The sequence below is a fragment of the Macaca thibetana genome, chromosome 19 (genome assembly GCF_024542745.1).
Source record: "Macaca thibetana thibetana isolate TM-01 chromosome 19, ASM2454274v1, whole genome shotgun sequence".
In the NCBI taxonomy this organism is placed as follows: domain Eukaryota; kingdom Metazoa; phylum Chordata; class Mammalia; order Primates; family Cercopithecidae; genus Macaca; species Macaca thibetana.
Genome location: NC_065596.1, coordinates 52,651,655 through 52,671,702, shown reverse-complemented (window position 1 = coordinate 52,671,702; position 20,048 = coordinate 52,651,655). Strand labels below are relative to the sequence as shown.

The 20,048-nt window shown below is 49.9% G+C and overlaps 2 protein-coding genes across 35 annotated transcripts in view; both read right to left on the bottom strand.

Moving 5' to 3' along the window:
* The window catches only part of LOC126943623 (cytochrome b-c1 complex subunit Rieske, mitochondrial), a 1,156,760-nt gene that overhangs the window by 471,932 nt on the left and 664,780 nt on the right, over positions 1-20,048 (bottom strand). The window lies entirely within an intron of this gene.
* The window catches only part of C19H19orf12 (chromosome 19 C19orf12 homolog), a 28,554-nt gene that overhangs the window by 1,326 nt on the left and 7,180 nt on the right, over positions 1-20,048 (bottom strand). For 2 of the 5 annotated variants that reach the window (XM_050772626.1, XM_050772629.1), the window contains exon 3: positions 10,247-10,385. In XM_050772626.1, the coding sequence (XP_050628583.1) occupies positions 10,247-10,385 (139 nt within the window). Of the gene's footprint in view, positions 1-10,246; positions 10,386-13,156; positions 15,271-17,398; positions 20,046-20,048 lie in introns of those variants that run through there. The other 3 variants (XM_050772627.1, XM_050772630.1, XM_050772628.1) reach the window with 2 other exon arrangements.

Sequence of the window (20,048 nt, the reverse complement as noted above, 5' to 3'; positions counted from 1 at the left end):
CAGCTAATTTTTGTATTTTTAGTAGAGACAGAGTTTCACCATGTTGTCCAGGCTGGTCTTGAACTCCTGACCTCAAATGATTCACCCACCTTGGCCTCCCAAAGTGCTGGGGTAACAGGCGTGAGCCACCGCGCCTTGCCTCAGTATAATATTCAGGATTCATCCATGTTTAGTGTGGATCAGTATGTAATTCCTTTTTATGGCTGAGTAATAACCCATCGTATGTTATACACATTTTGTTATTATTCATCAGATGATGGACATTTAGGTTGTAACGCTTTTTGGCTGTTGTGAGTAATGTTGCTGGTGAACACTTGTGTGTGTGTGTTTTTGTCTGGACATATGTTTTTCACTCTCTTGGGTATATGCCTAGGAGTGGAATTGCTGGGTCACGTGGTCACTCTGTTTAACGTTTTGAGGAGCTGCCAAACTGTTTTCCAAAGCAGCTACATCATTTTACGTTCCCACCAGTAACATACAAAGGTTCTGATTTCTTCCCAACTTCATCAATACTTGTTATTCTCTTTATTTTAACCATCCTACTAGGGAAGAAGTGGTATATTGTTGTGGTTTTGATGGCTGATGGTGTTGAGCCTCTTCTCATGTGCTTAGTGTCCACTTTTAAATTAGGACATTTGCCTCTTTTTTGTAGCGATGGGGTGTCATTATGTTGCCCAGTCTGGTCTCAAACTCCTGGGCTTAAGCAATCTTCCTCCCTCTGCCACCCAAAATACTGGGATTATAGACATGAGCCACCAAGCCCCGCCACATTTGTCTTTTTATTGCTGAGTTGTGAGCATTCTTTACATGTTCTAGATACTAGTTCCTCATCAGATACATGATTTGCGGTTATTTTCTCCCATACCATGGTTTGTTTTTTTCACTTTCTTGATAGTGCCTGATGCACATAAGTTTTCAATTTTTGATGAAATCCCATTAACCTATTTTTTAGTTTGCCACTTGTGTTTTTATGTCATATCTAAGAAGCCATTGCCTAATCCAAGGTCATAAAGAGTTATTCCTAAGTTTTCATCTGAGAGTTTTATAGTTCTTACATTTAGGTCTGTTTAGACTTAATGTTGTTGTTTTGTTTTGTTTTTCTAACGGAAAAAAAAAAAGGAGGATTGCTGGATTCAAACAATCCTCTCGCCTCAGCCACTCAGGTTGCTGGGACTACAGATGCATGCCACCACACCTGGCTAATTTTTCTATTTTTTTGTAGAATCAGGGTCTCACTATGTTGCCCAGGCTGGTCTTGAACTCTTGGCCTCAAGTGATCCTCCCAACTTGGGGTCCCAAAATGCTGGGATTACAGGTGTCAGCCACTGCAACTGGCTTTGACATAGGTTTTTTTACATAGTATAAGGTAGGCGGTAGACTTCATTATTTTGCATGCAGTCACGCAGTAGTCCTAGCAGTACCGGTTGAAAAAACAATTATTCCCCAACAAAATTGTCCTAACACTCGTTGACATTTTGGTTTTTTTAATATTGGAGAACAAATGTGCATGTTCATGCTGTTGAACCTGTGGAGCCTGTGGAGAGGAGGAATCGGTGACACAGAGAGAAAGAGCAGAATGGCTGGAGTAGCGTCCCCTGGTGGTGGGAGAGGGGTGGACCCTGTGTCCAGTGGAGGAGGTGGCCTTAGACCAAGGTCAGTTCACAGTAACAGAAGAAAGATGGTTGCCTGCGAGCAGATGGAGGTGGTAGGCATTCTCTTCTGGCGGCTTCATTTTTCTTAGTGAAACGGGAAGCAAGTTCACCACCGGAGAGAAAGGACAGAAGAGGAAGCGTTGGGAACCCAAGAGGGAAGAGGTTAGAGGGAGAGGAAATGAGCTCAGAGGGGGCTGCCGTGTTGCTGGCAATTATCCTGTATTTTCTCAGGATAATTGCCAGCAACATGGCAGCTCCCCTCTGAGCTTAGTGATGAAGAACTGAAAGTGAGAGAAGGCCGGGCGCGGTGGCTCACACATGTAATCTCAGCACTTTGGGAGGCCGAGGCAGGCGGATCACCTGAGATCAGGAGTTCAAGACCAGCCTGGCAAACATGGTGAAACCCTGTCTCTACTAAAAATACAAAAATTAGTTGGGCGTGGTGGTGGGCACCTGTAATCCCAGCTAGCAGGGAAGCTGAGGCGGGAGAATCGCTTGAACCCGGGAGGCAGAGGTTGCAGTGAGCCGAGATCTTGCCACTACATTCCAGCCTGGGCAACAGAGAGAGACTCTGCTTCAAAAAAAAAAAAAAAAAAAAAAAATCCAGATGCAGTGGCTCATGCCTGTAATCTCAGGACTTTCGGAGGCTGAGGCGGGGGGATCACATGAGGTCAGGAGTTCAAGACCAGCCTGGCCAACATGATGAAACCCCGTTTCTACTAAAAATACAAAAATAAAAAACAAAAAATTAGTTGGGCATGGTGGCAGATACCTGTAATCCCAGATACTTGGGAGGCTAAGGCAGGAGAATCGCTTGAACCTGGGAGGTGGAGGTTACAGTGAGCTGAGATCACTCCACTGAAATCCAGCCTGGGTGACAGAGCGAGACGCTGTCTCAAAAAAAAAAAAAAAAAGTGAGAGCAGTCAATGTGGTCAGGTGTTTTTCTTCAGCCATATCTGGCCAGGCAGTTGGAGGGAGAGGGGATAGGGACCTGGGGATGCCATCATCCAAGGCCTCCACAGCAGGGCTGTCTGTTCCTGGGGCAGGACAAGGCTGGTGCCCAGTGGCTGCAGTAGGTGACCCTCTCGCTGGTGAGGCTTGGGGTCACTCAGGTAGGTGGTCTTCACCCACACACCAGGTCTATTTGACATCTCAAGGGAGGGGAAAATGCTCCTGTCTTAGGTCTGGTTAGAGACCACAGATTAGGGAAGCCACCAGTAAGCCCTCAACTCTCCCAACTCCCAACCTGTCAGCTTGGGCTGCCATGACAAAATGTCATAGACTGGGCAGCTTAAATTTATTTTCTCACAGTTCAGGAGGCTGGAAGTCCAAGATCTGGGAGCCAGCATGGTTGGGTTCTGGGGAGGGCTCTCTTCCTGGCTTACAGATGGCCACCTTCTTGCTGAGTCATCACATGAAGGAGAGAGCAACAGAGCCGTCTAGGACACTAATCCCAGGATGAAGGCCCCACCCTCATGGCTGTATCTGAACCCCCTTACCTCCTGTATCAAGTCCACTTTCACGCTGTTAATAAAGACACACCTGAGACTGGGCAATTTACAAAAGAAAGAGGTTTAATGCACTTACAGTTTCACATGGCTAGGGACAATCATGGGGCAAAACAATCATGGGGCAAAACAAAGAAGAGCAAGTCACATCTTACTGGATGGCAGCAGGTACATAAAGAGACCCTGTGCAGGGAAATTCCCATTTTTAAAACCATCAGATAGGCCGGGCACGGTGGCTCATGCCTGTAATCCCACCAATTTTGGAGGCCGAGACGGGCGGATCACCCGAGGCCAGGAGTTCGAGACCAGCCTCGCCAACATGGTGAAACCCCCTCTCTCCTAAAAATACAAAAAAGAAAAATTAGCCGGGCATGGTGGTGGGCACCTGTAATTGTAGCTACTTAGGAGGCTGAGGCAGGAGAATCATTTGAACCCAGAAGGCAGAGGTAGCAGTGAGCCAAGATCAGACCATTGCACTCCAGCCTGGGCAACAACAGTGAAATTCCATTAAAAAAAAAAAAAAAATCTGATCTCGTGAGACTTATTCACTATCACGAAAACAGCACAGAGAAGATCACCCCACCCATGATTCAATTATTTCCCACCAGGTCCCTCCCGTAACACATGGGAATTATGGGAGCTACAAGATGAAATTTGGGTGGGGACACAGAGCCAAACCATATCACCTCCTAAGATCCCATCTCCAAACACAGTCACTCTGGGGGCTGGGGCTTCAACACAGGAATTCTAAGGGGGACACGATTCAGTCTATAGCACCTCCCAACCTGCTCTTGACCTCTAACAAGGATCTCAAACAAGCCCAGATGCCAAATTTCAGAACAGAGACAAAAAAAAAAAAAAAAAGTGTTTCCTGGTTCTTAGAGTGTCTGTATCACTGGCAACCTGAGTGGAAAAGAAAAAAGAAATCTTTCATTTTTATACTTTCTGCTGTGTATCTTATAGAGTTGTGATTCCCAATATGCTAGCCACTGGCCACATGTGACCAGTCAGAATTGAGATGTGCTAGCAAGTGTAAAATAGACACCAGGTTTCGAAGGCTTAATATGAAAAAAAAAAAATGGAAATCATCTCAATCATCTTTTATATTAATTACATGTTGAAATGATAATATGTTAGATATCAGGTTAAATAAATCATATTATTAAATTAATTTCTTCTATTTGTTCCTACTTTTTAAAAGTGTGGGTTACTAGAAAATCTCAAATTACACGTGTGACTCACTGTGGAGGCCAAAGCAGCTCCGTCTTGGATACTAATCTGCCAAGTTGGCTTCTGATGAACCCCCATTCCAGGAAAGCTTCTAAGATCCCCATTTCTCGATCGTTTCTTGTGTAATTGCAGACACTTACCATATATCCTTAAGTCAAACAACCTTGATGTTATCCTACTTCAACTGTCTACACATCCATTCTGAACCACCCTCCCCTCCGGTATACAAGTCCTGGGTCTTGGGAGTGATGGTGCGGGGTCCACCCTCTTGTCTTGCCACTGCCAAGACACAGACATGGCTTCTGTCCGTAAGTCCCTATTGAATGTTTGTTTCTAAGGAACTAGATATGCCAGCCTCCTTCTTTGGCCTCTTAGCTTCCTCAGATGTTGGAGCAGGTTTCTATACATCTGCCCATGGTAAGACACTCACGTTCGGCTTGTATTCTATTCATGTTGGATAGCGCTGACATAGAAGAACCTGAAACAGCCCGCAGCACAGCCGGCCCTCCTGCCCTGGTCAGTGGGCACAAGCACATCAGATCAAGCTTTCATGGGTCTCAGGATCTGGGATGGTGCTTTGGAACTGAATGTTGTGGTGGGACCACTCCTCTAAGGAGGGCAGGATCCAAGGTGGGCTGTGAGCCCTCTTCCTAAGCGACGGCCTTCAGTGGTCCCCAGAGGCAGCCCCAGGGAGATGAGGACCTGGCTGGCTCTCCAAAAATCTGAGCAGGCTGGCTCATGTTTGGTTTAGGGATACATAAATCACTCACATTTTAAACACTAGAACCCCTCAGGCACGAGATGCCCATGCCCTGAGATTCATGCCTGCCCGTCTGTTCCCTCTGAGTCATACCTTCATTGGGTGGAAGACCACTAGGATCACAGCACGGTCTGCAGTCCCCCTTTTTTTTTTGAGATGGAGTCTTGCTCTGTCTCCCAGGGTGGAGTGAAGTGGTGTGACCTTGGCTTACTGCAACCTCCGCCTCCCGGGTTCAAGCAATTCTCCTGCGTCAGCCTCCCAAGTAGCTGGGATTACAGGCACCCACCACCACGCCTGGCTAAGTTTTGTATTTTTAGTAGAGATGGGGTTTCACCATGTTGGCCAGGCTGGTCTCGAACTCCTGACCTCAGGTGATCCACCCGCCTCGGCCTACCAAAGTGGTGGCATTACAGATGTGAACCATGGCACCCAGCCTGCAATCCCTCTTTCTTTTTTATTCCCTCCAAGCACTGAAGCATGAATTTGTGGTAAGGTAAATAAACATGTGTGTGTTGGGGTGGGGGGGTATATCCACAGAATGTCACGTGCCCAGCCCTGTTCTCTATTTGTTACAGTTGGCTATTAGGATTCCAGCCTCTTGCTCACACACATAGTCTAACTATTTCCCTTTTGTTCAGAATTGGAATTCTTTCCCTTTTTTTTTCCTGCTATTATAAACAGCAGTGCTATGAATATCTTTATTTTTTTCCACTTGAATTATTCTACTGGAATGTTTTCCCTGAAGTGAAATTGGTTGGCTGGAAGGTATATATAATTTTATAGTTCCTGTGATTTTTCACCAAATCATTGTCCTAAAAGACTGCATTGCTATGTATCGCCTTCTGCGTGTACGTGTGTGTGTGTATGCATGTGCGTGTGTGGACGTACGTGTACACCGTTTTCCCTCAGCCCTGCCAGCTGTGGGTTTGATCCCTTGTATTTATTTTTACTAATTAACTGGTACATAACAGATATCTCCTGGATATTATACTTGCATTTGCTTACTTGCTAACAAGAATGAGTAAAGTCCTTCTCTTAACACCCAGAAGAATAAAATAAACAGCCACCACATCCATGGCTTAGAGAAACACCTCTCAGCTCCCTCCTTTGCCAGGACTCGGGGGCACCCACAGCTGACGCCGAGGCTGTGACGCGGCTGGCCAGGCTCGATCTCGGCCTGCTGACCTGTGGCTGTCATCGTGGTCCTAGAGGTCTCCTCCAGCTAATAAAGCCATTTCTCTCCTCCAGCCAACTGAAGGCACATGAGGCAATGCCCTCTTCTGCACGGTTTAGATGAGTCCTGCATTTCTTTTTTTTTTTTTTTGAGACGGAGTCTCGCTCTGTCGCCCAGGCTGGAGTGCAGTGGCGCGATCTCGGCTCACTGCAGGCTCCGCCTCCCGGGCCGACACCATTCTCCTGCCTCAGCCTCCTGAGTAGCTGGGACCACAGGCGCCCGCCTCCGCGCCCAGCTAATTTTTTGTATTTTTAATAGAGACGGGGTTTCACCGTGTTAGCCAGGATGGTCTCGATCTCCTGACCTTGTGATCCACCTGCCTCAGCCTCCCAAAGTGCTGGGATTACAGGCGTGAGCCACCGCGAGTCCTGCATTTCTTAATTCCCATATGTTCGTTGTTGGGATTGAGAGACATTCTGTTTTACATGCAAAAAAGGTTGCCGGAGATACGGCTGATGTCCTGTCCACAGTTTATGAAAACCTCAGGGCAGTCTCCGCACCCTCCCCCCGGGGAAGTTACAAAACACTATCCTCTGATTGCCACTGTCTGGGCCTGGCCTGGCCCAGACCTGGGGAGAGGAGGAGGAAGGCCTTGACTGGCTGGCCCGCCAGAGGGCGCCTCCCACCGCAGATGCTAGGCCGTGTCCCCAGCCCTGCAGCCTCCTAGCTCTGCACACCACAGCCAAGCCTGCATCCCTCCAGCCAGACATCTCAGCCCAGAGACACAAAGCAGTCATCCAGCTAAAATGTACCATCTGCCTGGGAATGGCAATGCTGAAGCAGGTTAATAGCTGGCCCTGAGCAGATGGTTTATTCCAATGATGACTGGGTCCCTGCACCCAGTCCTCTTCCTTAGCGCTGCCTCACCCATCGGCAGCCTACAGCTCTCCTTGGGCCAGGCCCCACTGGAAGGGCCAGCCCTGCTGCCCAGAAATCCTGCCACCCTGCCACCCAGGCACCAAACACCCAGACACCCAGACATCTAACATGCAGTCACCTGACACCCAGACACCCGGACACCTGGACACTCAGTCACCCAGACACCTGATACCCAGATACCCGGACACCCAGACACCTGACACTCAGACACTGAGACACCTGACACCCAGACACCCAAACACCCAGACACCTGACACCTGGACACCTGACACCCAGACACCCAAACACCCAGACACCTGACACCCAGACACCTGACACCCGGACACTTGGACACCCAGACACCTGACACCTGGATACCTGACACCCAGACACCCAAACACCCAGATATCTGACACCCAGACACCTGACACCCAGATACCTGACACCCAGATACCCAAACACCCAGACACCTGACACCCAGACACCTGGACACCCAGACACCTGACACCCGGACACCCAGACACCTGACACTCAGACACCCAGACACCTAACACCCAGAAACCTGACACCCAGACATCTGACACCCAGACATCGAGACACCTGACACCTGGACACCCAACACCCAGAAACCTGATACCCAGACACCTGACACCCGGACACCTGACACATGGACACCTGACACCCAGACACATGGACACCTGGACAGGCAGACACCCAGACTCCTGGACACTCAGACACCTGACAGTGAGACATCCATACACCCAGACACCTGGAAACTCAAACACCAGACACCCAGACACCCAGACACCCAGATGCCCAGACACTGAGACACCTGACACCTGACACCCAGACAACTGACACCCTGACACCTGGACACCCAGACACCTGACACCCGACATCCAAACACTCGACACCCAGATACCCAGATACCCGATACCCAGACACTTGGATACCTGGACACCAAGATGCCTGACACCCAGACACCTTACACTCAGGCACCTGGACACCCAGACACCCAGACACCTGATACCTGGACACCCAGACAACCTGACATCCAGACACCTGGACACCCAGATACCCAGACATGCAGACACCTGACACCTAACACCCAGACACCCAGACACCCAGACACCCGGACACCCAGACACCTGACACCTGGACACTTGGACACCCAGACACCTGACAGCCAGACATCTGGACACCCAGACACCCAAACACTAGATACCCAGACACCCAGCCACTTGAGATCCAGACACTCAGACACCTGACACCCAGACACCCACACACCTGGTGGGGTGTCCGGGTGTCTTGGTATCAAGTGTCTGGGTGTCTGGGTGTCGGGTGTCTGGGTGTCCAGGTGTCAGGTTTCTGAGTGTCTGGGTGATGAGGTGTCTGAGTGGCTGGGTGTCTGGTTGTCCAGGTGTCCAGGTGGTGGGGTGTCTGGGTGGTGGAGGGCCTGGGTGTTTGGGTGCTCAGGTGTCCAGGTGGTGGGGTGTCCAGGTAGTGGAGTATCTGGGTGTCTGGGGGTTGGGGTGTCTGGATATTCGAGTGGCAGGGTGTCTGGATGGTGGGGTGACTGAGTATCCAGGTGTCCAAGTGACCCTCAGACACCCAGACACCCGACACCCAGACACCTGACACCCAAACACCCAGACATCTGACACCTGGACACTCAGACACCCAGACACCAGACACCCAACACCCAGACACCCAGACGCCCAGAAACCTGACACTCAGACACCCAGAAACCCAGACACCCAGACACCTGACACCCAGACACCTGACACCCAGACACCTGACAGCCAGACACCTGACACCCAGACATCCGGACACCCAGACACTCGGACACCCAGACATCCAGCAGACACCTGACACCCCACCACCTGGACACCCAGACACCCTGCCACCTGAACACGCTGCCACTCAGTCACTTGGACACCTGGATACTCAACCACCCCACCATCCAGACACCCTGCCACTCCAATACCCAGACACCCCAATCCCCAGACACCCAGACACTCCACTACCTGGACACCTGGACAACCCACCACCTGGACACCTGGACACTCAAACACCCAGACCCTCTGCCACCTAGACACCCTGCCACTCAGACACCGAGACACCCCACCACCTGGACACCTGGACACCCAGACACTCAGACACCTCACCACACAGATACCCAGAAACCTGACACCCAGAAACCTGGACACCCAGACACCCAGACACCTGACACCGAGACACCCAGACACTTGACACCAAGATACCTGGACACCCCACCACCCCACCACCTAGACACCCTGCCACTCAGATACCCAGATACCCTGTCCCCCAGACACCAAGACACCCAGATACCCCACCACCTGGAAAATGCTCCACCCAGACACCCTGCCACCTGGACACCTGGAGACCCCTCCACCCACAGACCCCACCACGAGGATACCCTATCACCCAGACACACAGACACTCAAATACCCTGCCACCCCACCACCCAGACACTCTGTCGCCTGGACACGCAGACACCCTGCTGTCCCATAACCCAGACACCCTGCCACCCTGCCACCTGAACATGCCACCACCTGGACACACAGACATCCTGTGACTCAGCCACCTGGACACCATGCCACCCAGCCACCCGGACACCAAGCCACCCAGCTGCCCCACCGGACACATGTGGCTGACTCCCTGCTCACCCTCCCACTGCGTCAGCCACAGGGAACTGCGGTGGGGTCCCAGCACCCCTAGGCAGGCAGTTCCATAGGGGATTACCGCCAGCTGTCTTTCACAGAGAGACAGCCAAGCTACAGATCGATCAACCCCATTCATAATCAAACGAAAATGAATCAAACCAGATGTCAGTAGTCACCCATGAAATTAATCAAGGCGTAAGACAGTAGCACTCTGCTCCTTAGTAGGGATGTAATGAGATGTGTGCCCCCTTGTTGGGAGAGTAAGTTAATGATAACACCTCTCCAGAAAGGATTCTGACCTAATAAAACAACTCACCTTAAAAAATGTCGCATACTTGGCAGGGCATGGTGGCTCACGCCTGTAATCCCAACACTTTGGGAGGCCAAGGTGGGAGGATCACTTGAGGACAGGAGTTCGAGGCTAGTCTGGCCAACATGGCGAAACCTGGTCTCTACTAAAAAATACACAAATTAGCCAGGCGTGGTGGCAGGCACCTGTAATCTCGGGTACTTGGAAGGTTGAGGCAAGAGAATCATTTGAACCCAGGAGGCAGAGGTTGCAGTGGGCTGAGATCACACCACTGCACTCCAGACTGGGCGACATAGCAAGAATCCGTCTCAAAAAAAAAAAAAAAAAAGCTGCATACTTTTAAATCCAGCAATTTGACTTTGAGGAATGAATCCTAAAGACTAGAATGCAATAAAGAAAATATTAACACAGGAGTACTGTAATACTTCAGCATTACAGTAGTAAAAACCCACAAATGGAAATCACACCAGGCACATGGTTAGGCACAGTGGAATATTATGCAGCTATTACAAATATTTACAAGGAATTTAAAATTACATCAAAAATATTATTTAACATTCATTGATAAAGGTGTTCAAAGAGGTATACAGGAGAAGAAGACAAGTACGTTAGAAACATACATACATAGGCTGGGTGCGGTGGCTTACGCCTATAATCCCAGCACTTTGGGAGGCTGAGATGGGCAGATCATGAGGTCAGGAGATTGAGACCATCCTGACTAACACAGTGAAACCCCATCTCTACTAAAAATACCAAAAAAAAAAAAAAAAAAAAAAAAATTAGCCGAGCATGGTGGTGGGCGCCCGCAGTCCCAGCTACTCGGGAGGCTGAGGCAGGAGAACGGCTTGAATCCAGGAGGCAGAGCTTGCAGTAAACCGAGATTGTGCCACTGCACTCCAGCCTGGGCGACAGTGCGAGACTCCATCTCAAAAAAAAAAAAAAAAAAGAAATATACATACATAGCATTAAAACAATTGCAGGAACGACACCAAATCTGTTACCAGCAGTTTTCTGGGCGGTGAATCTGTGGTTTTTATTTCATTATACTTTTCCGGGTTTTTCTAGGTTTTCAGCAAGAAATACTGACAAAAGGAAATGAACACTTTTCAGAGACTTAATTCAAAACAGAATTAAAGGAATACACATGAAATTGGTAATAGTGGCTGCCTCTGGGGTTGGTGTGGGAGAAGGCCTTCCTTTATAGCTTGCACCCTCCTGTACCTTTTAAATTTTGTACCAGGCAGGTATTACTTATTCAAAAATAAATACATTTCTACAAAGAAGATACAGATATATAGGCCGGGCGCGGTGGCTCAAGCCTGTAATCCCAGCACTTTGGGAGGCCGAGACGGGCGGATCACGAGGCCAGGAGATCGAGACCATCCTGGCTAACACGGTGAAACCCCGTCTCTACTAAAAAATACAAAAAACTAGCCGGGCGCGGTGGCGGGCGCCTGTAGTCCCAACTACTCGGGAGGCTGAGGCAGGAGAATGGCGTGAACCCGGGAGGCGGAGCTTGCAGTGAGCTGAGATCCGGCCACTGCACTCCAGCCTGGGCGGCAGAGCGAGACTCCGTCTCAAAAAAAAAAAAAAAAAAAAAAAAAAAAAGAAGATACAGATATATAAATACTAAAACCACAGGAGCCGAGAAGTAGCAGCTTGATTTCCTGAGGGAAATCAAGAAAAGTGTTTTCGGCTCCTGGGGGAGATGAGACTCCAGGTTCAGGCTGCCCTTTTAGGCCCAAAGCCTCCAAGTCACCCCAGGACCCAGCTAGTCCCAGTGCCTTCACTCAGCAAGGCCTGCTCCATCAGACACAAAACTGGTCAGGAGTTGAACCATCTCCTCCCTGGGCATTTTCCCCTGCAGTAGGGGTGGGCAGGCTGTGGGAGGGGCTGCAGTGGACACTGGGCCTCTGAGCTGGGACCATCTGTGTCCCCTAGGCCTGACACAGATCAGGACGTCATGCACGAGTACGAATGAGTGGGGCCCAATCGCCTAACAAAGGGAACTCGATTCCAGCCCTGATTGTTCCAGGAGGATTTGCTGTAAGCAACTGGAGAAGTTGGCATTTGTTCAACGTGGAAAAAGTGTCCCCCAACTTTGAAGCACTGAACCAAACATCTTTGTTGACGTTTCATTCTCATGCTATCTGCAAATCAATGTCTTTTCCTTTACACTAAAAACAGGGCAACTTTAGAGCCCACTAAAGCTACACAAAATTGGGAGGGGGCATGCTCTGATTTCCCACTTTCAGTTCCAGGGACCGTATGAAGGACTTATTTGCGGGAAGAGCAGGAATGATCAGTTCAACAAGAAAGGCCACACTCAGTTTTCATAGACAGACAACCCCTCCTTCCCAATCCTACCCTGTCCCCCATCAACTTAAGTGGTACAAAAATGATTAAAGTGGCTTCATTAACTCCAGGAGTGTGGCTTGTGCTAGGGCACCTGATTTGTGCTAGACAAGGCCAGCGGAAGAGCAATCGCTCTGCAAGAGAAAGGCTTGGCCCTTCCTTAATCACCATGGGTTATGATTCACCCTGAAGTCCTTACACACATAGAGGTGCCAAGATACCGAGCTTTCCTCTAAGCGGGGCCTCAGAAGTGCCTCCCTCTGAGCCTCCAGGGGCTGACAGCCCCAAGTCCCTGCCCTGCCCCAGGACCTGGGGACCAAGAAATAACATTTTTTGTAGAGATGGAGGTCTCACTATATTGCCCAGGGTAGTTTCAAACTCTTGGCCTCCAGTGATCCTCCCACTGTGGCCTCCAAAAGCGCTGGGATTACAAGCATGAGCCACCTCTCCTGACCTACTCTTGCATTCGTTAAAGCCACAAATATGGTACCTTCCCTCCTGTTCCATTTGTAAGACTTTGAATGTTAGAGATACCTTACACACAATATGTGGGAAAATGACTTTTTAGAAAAACATTTATTGTAATCGATCACACTCAAGTTGTAGTTCTGAAAGCAAAGTGAAAACACACAGTACAGCTATGCCTCAGTATCCATGGGGGATGGGTTCCAGGACTGCAACCCCAACCCTCCGGCACTAACATCTGAGGATGCTCAAGTCCCTGATGGGCAATGGCATAGTGTTTGCTTATAACCTATGCACACCTTCCTGTATAATTTAAATCATCTCTAGATTTCTTACAATACCAATACACTATAAATGCTATGTATGCTAAACCATATCGTTTAGGGAATAATGGCAAGGAAAAAAAGGTCTGTATGTGTTCAGTACAGACGCAATTTTTTTTTCAAATATTTTGTATCCGAGGCTGGTTGGATCCAGATGTGGAGTCCACAGTTATGGAAAGCTGATTGTTCTGGGGAAATCTTCAGGGGAGAAACATTTCTTAGAGATGGTTTATATCACACCACTTCAGTAAGAGCAATACAGGCATACCTCATTCTACGATGCCTCATGGATACTGTTTGTTTTTGTTTTTATTTTGGAGACAGAGTCTCACTCTGTCACCCAGGCTGGAGTGCAGTGGCTCCATCTTGGCTCACTGTAACCTCTGCCTCCCGGGTTCAAGCAATTCTCCTGCCTCAGTCTCCCAAGTAGCTGAGACTACAGGTGAGCACCACCACGCCCAGATGATTTTTTGTTTTTTTTAGTAGAGACGGGGTTTCACTATGTTAGCCAGGATGGTCTCGATCTCCTGACCTCATGATCCGTCCGCCTCAGCCTCCCAAAGTACTGGGATTACAGGAGTGAGTCACCGCGCCTCGCCTGTGTTTTTTTTTTTAATTGAAAGTTTGTAGCAGCCCGGCATCAGGCAAGTCTATTTGGCACCATTTTCCAACAGCCGTGTGCTCACTTTGTGTCTCTGTGTCAGCATTCTGAACAATAAATATTTTTAAATTAAGGTTTGTACATTTTTTAAACATAATGTTATTGCACATTTAATGGACTGCAATATAGAGTAAACATGACTTTTATATGCACTGGGAAACCAAAAAAATGTGTTTCCTTGCTTTACTGTGATGTTGGCTTTACTGAAGTGGTCTGGAACTGAACCCACAATATTTCCGAGATATGCCTGTACTTTTTACTAAAAATATTTCATTTGAGAAATAAACCTCAAGAACTACCATGACTTTTCAGATGGGAAGAGTGAGGCCCTGGCAGGGCGAGTCTAGGTGTGCAGCCTAGTGGGGGGTGAGGTCAAGTCCACTTGGTATTTGAGGCTTCACTCAGCAGGCCGCCCGTCCCCTCCATGGGGCAATTCAGCAGTCCCTGGGTAGTGGAGGGTTGCACTAGGAGGTAAACGTGATTCCAGCATGGGCTGCTCCAAGGCCCTGAGACCCCGGGGCCTACAGGGGCGTGGGATCCAGTACTGCAGCAGGTGCTTGGAAGAGGGGTCATCTCCCAAGATGAAAAGGCCCCTAGGGGAGGATGAGGTGCCGTCAGACCGTCGCTGAGCATGATCACTTCCCCAGACCCGTGCGGGTGAGAGGACTCAGCAGATGCCTCCAAAGCCTGCGGCAGGCAGGCCTTTACTCTTCACCGGCGGGCAGTCAGAGGGCTGTCATGGCACACCAGTGCACATGCCACCAACACACGCTGCTTCTTAAGTAATTTCTGAACGTGACACTGCACGGCGGTGGCCCCTCCAGCAGGACGTTGCTAGTAATACACTGACAACGTGGAGATTCCCCAGGGACATCCAATGGGCTTCTCCCAACTCCCAAGCCACCTCTTCAGAGTCACAGAGTCATCTAAAGGGGCCCCCCACCTCCCCGGAGGCGCAGCCTAGTCATCGTACTGGATCTCGGCCCGCAGCTCCTTGGTGATGTAGTTCACCAGCATGGCCAGCAGCTGCTGCTGCAGGGCCTCGCTGCCCATGACCAGCGCGGTCAGCTGCACGGCATCCGTCCACTCTAGGTGCCTGATGATGGCCATGGCTTCCTTAAAGAGCTTCTGTTGCTCGGCAGGGGGCAGCTCCATTAGGATTTGAGGAATTGGCTTAAACTGTCCACTTGTCATCCAGGCACCTAACAGCCCCCCGACAGCCCCCCCTAGAAAACAAGGAATCGTTCAATTAGTGGGGTCTTATTCATAAGCGATGGCCTTTCTTAAGTTCCCACTGAGCACACATCACCATTACCATGAGCAGGCGCATTCATGAGCGAGCCAGAGCGGGCTTGGTGCCACGCCTGCTCCGCCAGCCAGTGTGGAGGGCAAAGGTTTATGCAGTCTTCTGTCCATTTGGCTCAGATAATTGACACCCAACACACATTCCCTAAGCTCCACATTTTTAGGGATGCAAAATGATGCCTGCCTGCCCCATCTCCCACCTCAGTGCTGGGCCCACTAAGATCTTCTTCATGACCTGATGGAGGTTCCTGGGCTTACTGCAAAAAATCCCTTTCTCATCACAAAGGAGAAGGCTGAGAAACAAACGTATTTTCTTTTTTTTTTTTCTTTTTTTTTTAGACCGAGCCTCGTTCTGTTGCCCAGGGTGGAGTGCAATGACACGATCTCGCCTCACTGCAACCTCTGACTCCCGGGTTCAAGCCATTCTCCCACCTCAGCCTCCTGAGTAGCTGGGATTACAGGTGCACACCATCACACCTGGCTAATTTTTGTATTTTTAGTAGAGACTGGGTTTCACCACGTTGGCCAGGCTGGTCTCGAACTCCTGACCTCAGATGATCTGCCTACTTCAGGCCCCCACAGTGCTGGGATTACAGGCGTGAGCCACTGTGACCAGCCACAAATGCATTTTCAAGAGAAACCATCTCGGGCTGGGTGCAGTGGCTCATGCCTGTAATACCAGCGCTTTGGGAGGCCAAGGCAGGTAGATCACCTGAGGTCAGGAGTTTTGAGACCAGCATGGTCGATATGGTGAAACACCATCTCTACTAAAAATACAAAAATTACCTGGGCGTGGTGGCGCACACCTGTAATTCCAGCTACTCAGAAGCTGAGGCAGGAGAATCACTTGAACCTGGGAGGTGGAGGTTGCAGTGAGCCGAGATCACACCACTGCACTCCAACCATTGCACTGAAGACAGAACGAGACCCTGTCTTCAAAAACAAAACCATCTCAGTGGTGAGACTGAATTTCCTCCACTAGGCAGCTGATAAGCTCCTTGCCCCTGAACTTACGAAATATCCTGTGAGCCCACGTGGTTAAAGGGCCTGGGGACAGATAAGGAGGCTCTTTCCTCTTGAAGCAGTGCTTTTCATAGAACCCCTCCAAGTTGTACAATGATAAATAACAAATCTGGCCAGGTGCAGTGGCTCATGCCTGTAATCTCAGCACTTTGAGAGGCTGAGGTGGGCAAATCACGAGGTCAGGAGTTCGAGACCATCCTGGCCAACATGGTGAAATCCCGTCTCTACTAAAAATACAAAAAATTAGCCAGGCATCGTGGTGGGCGCCTGTAATCCCAGCTACTCAGGAGGCCGAGGCAGGAAAACACTTGAACCTGGGAGGCAGAGGTTGCAGTGAGCCGATATTGCACCACTGCACTCCAGCCCGGGCAACAGAGTGAGACTCCATCTCAAAAAAATAAAAAATAAAAATAAACAACAAATCTAAGGTAGTTTACTATTTCTCCTTCTGCCACCCTAAAAGGGCAGAAACAATATTTTTAAATGTAAACTCATTGCCAAGGTTAGGTCATGCTATTCTGGGACTTAAAGACCTTGTATCCATGGAAAGTTCTACCTGAAGAGGCCACGTGCAGGATATGGTGCGGAGGAAGGGAAGGTGCCCTAGGGAAGGGGTCCAAAGTCAAGTGCCTCCAAGAGCCAGGGAGGAACTAAGAAGAGTGAGGGGGCGGGTGGGCCTTACCTGGCCCCTCCTCTGCTGAGGTTGGATGGCTGGCAGGCTCTGATTTCATCCCAGCCTACTGTCTGGGCCAACCAAGCCTTGAACCGCATAGACCTTCTGAGGCCCAACACACAGAAGCAATCCTCCCACCTTGGCCTCCCAAGTAGCTGGGATTACAGGCTTGCACCACCATGCCTGGCTAATTTTTTTTTTATTTTTTGTAGAGACAGGGTCTCATTATGTTGCCCAGTCTGGTCTCAAACTGCTGGGCTCAAGTGATCTTTCAGCCTCAAGCCTCCCAAAGTGCTGAGACTACAAAGGCATGAGCCACTGCACCCAGCTGGTTTTAGCTTTGACAAACATACCGTAATATACGTGAACGCCAGGAGAACCAAAACTGGGTTTGGAGGACATACGGGAATCCTTTGTACTATCTTCGCGACTTCTCTGTAAACCTAACATTATTGCGAAATGAAAAGTTTCTTTCAAAAATGCAGCCCAGGCCAGAGAGAACCCACTGGCTGGCTGGACTCAGACGACAGGCAGCAAAACCAGTGCTTGCTGCTTCTGGAAGCCAAGCACCGAGGCCTCTGGAGCAGACACCACCCCGGGTATGCAGCTGGGGCCAGCCCCATAACCCAGAGGCTGAACGCGACATGCAGACAGCGTTCCACTCCTCTGCAAAAGAAAGGTACATTCTGAGGAGGGAGAGCCAGCTAATTTACAAGTTTTACTGAACTTTTCCCCACGACACCAGTGAAATGCTCAGAGTCGACAAGAGTTGCACTCATGTGCACTAAACCTTTATGAGAACATCAATATTTGATTTAGAGCAGCACTTAATGCAAAAAGTCGCCAGGAATATCGACCAGCAAATTACTGGCTCTTTGGAGAGGAGAAAATTCCTTTGTTTTCAGGGTAAAATGATGCTCCCGCCCGTGAACAGGGGCTGGAAGTAGTGAATCCCCCCGGGCTCTCTTAGTGGACATCCTGTTCTCCACCAGCTTTTACTCAATCTGAATAAAATATGTGCTCCCAAAATAGCAGCTGGGCACAGCTACATGATAAAATGATCCCCAAAGCCTTCTCCTGAGCACTGATGGAGGTGGGGGCACAGATGCAGAGTGTCATAGAGGAAGAAGGAAACGGTCCTGTCTCCCCCATCTCCGGTTCCTTCTCAGATGGCAAGATGCTGAAGTCAGGCCTCACTAATTCATGGGGTTTGGAAAGGAAAATATGGAGAGGGAAGGTCTGGGGCCACCCACATATTTATTTTTCTCCCCAATGTGAGCCTCAGCTTAACGAAATGTCCTTGAATGTCAATCCCACTACAGAAGGGAAGAACAGAGCAGGAACCCCACCAGCAAGCTGGAGAACGGAAGGTAACCTCAGCAGAAAAGCGCTTCTCTCTCCCGCCTGTGAGCATGGAGACTACGGGACACACAGCAGGGATCTCCACCAGATGGTAAGCTCTCCAGGCCCCGTGTCCCCAGCTCAGGCTGGCCAGCACAGAGCAGGCATGTGGCACATATCTGCCATGCCCGATGTGACAAATGCAGTCATCATAAGAATCCCTGTTAAACAGAAGCAGGTCCCTGAAGCCACCTAGAAGCCACCAGGAGGCCTCGCTTGGCCCCTGCCCAGCTCAGGTCTGAAGGAGGGTCAGCTCTCTGACTCCATCTATGGTTTGAGCCACAGCCCCAGGGCAGGTAGACCTTCTGAGGCTCAGGACACAGGAATTCTTCCTTCCCCAAGCCAAAGAAAGTCACTTCATCCTAGCTGCAAGGAACAGTGGAAAAATGAGCCAAACTTTCATTCATTGCCAGAAATTGATTTTCAAATAAAAGCAGGTGGTAAATGGCCAGGCACAGTGGCTCATGCCTGTAATCCTAGCACTTTGGGAGGCCAAGGCGGGTGGATCATTTGTGGCCAGGAGTTTGAGACCAGCCTGGCCAACAGGGCAAAACCCCGTCTCTACTAAAAATACAAAAATTAGCTGGGTGTGGTGGCGCACACCTGTAGTCCCAGCTACTCAAGAGGCTGAGGCAGGAGAATGACTTGAACCCGCGAGGCAGAGGTTGCAGTGAGCCGAGATCATGCCACTGCACTCCAGTCTGGGCGACAGAGTGAGACTCCGTCTCAAAAAAGGAAGAAAAAAAGCAGGTGGTAGAGGTGGGCAGGCCCTCTAGGGGTGAAAGGCCGTTCTTTGGGTAGTCTCTTTCAGAACAGGGGAGCTCTCTCAGAACGAGCCCGCTCACATGAAATGGCCACACCGCATGTGCTGAGAAGGTGCATGGCCCCTCCCAGCCTCCTCCCCGGTTTCCTTTCTGCAGGGACCTTGCAGTCATGATCAGGGTGAGGGAGGCCACCATGGGACCCAGGACACCCTGGGATCTTCAGAGGCCTGCTGCTCTGATACTTATTCGGGGATCCTAGCACTGGGGAAAAGGTGCCTCTAGGCCCAAATGACACAGATGCCATTTTCAAGAGTGCCCCACACTTCTGAGACATTCACACAGAAGCTTGCATTTCCAACGGACGAATTATATCTGCAAAGAACATTTCTCAGAGGCAAACTTAACTCCACCAACTCCTCCCACGAGATGCATGCCACCACTTGTACGAGTTCATTTCTCCCTGTGTTTATTTTCTTTTTTCCTTTTCTGAGATGGAATCTCGTTCTGTCGCCCAGGCTGGAGTGCAATGGCACGATCTTGGTTCACCGCAACTTTTGCCTCCCGGGTTTAAGTGATTCTCCTGCCTCAGCCTCCCGAGTAGCTGGGATTATAGGCATGCGCCACCACGCCCAGCTATTTTTTGTATTTTTAGTAGAGACAGCGTTTCACCATGTTGGCCAGGCTGGTCTCAAACTCCTGACCTCAGGTGATCCACCCGCCTCCGCCTCCCAAAGTCCTGGGATTACAGGTGTGAGCCACCGCGCCTGGCCTTCTCCCTGTGTTTCAACGGCCCTTTTATGACATCCCCGAGGCTGGCTGTCTCTGTGAGACACCTGCA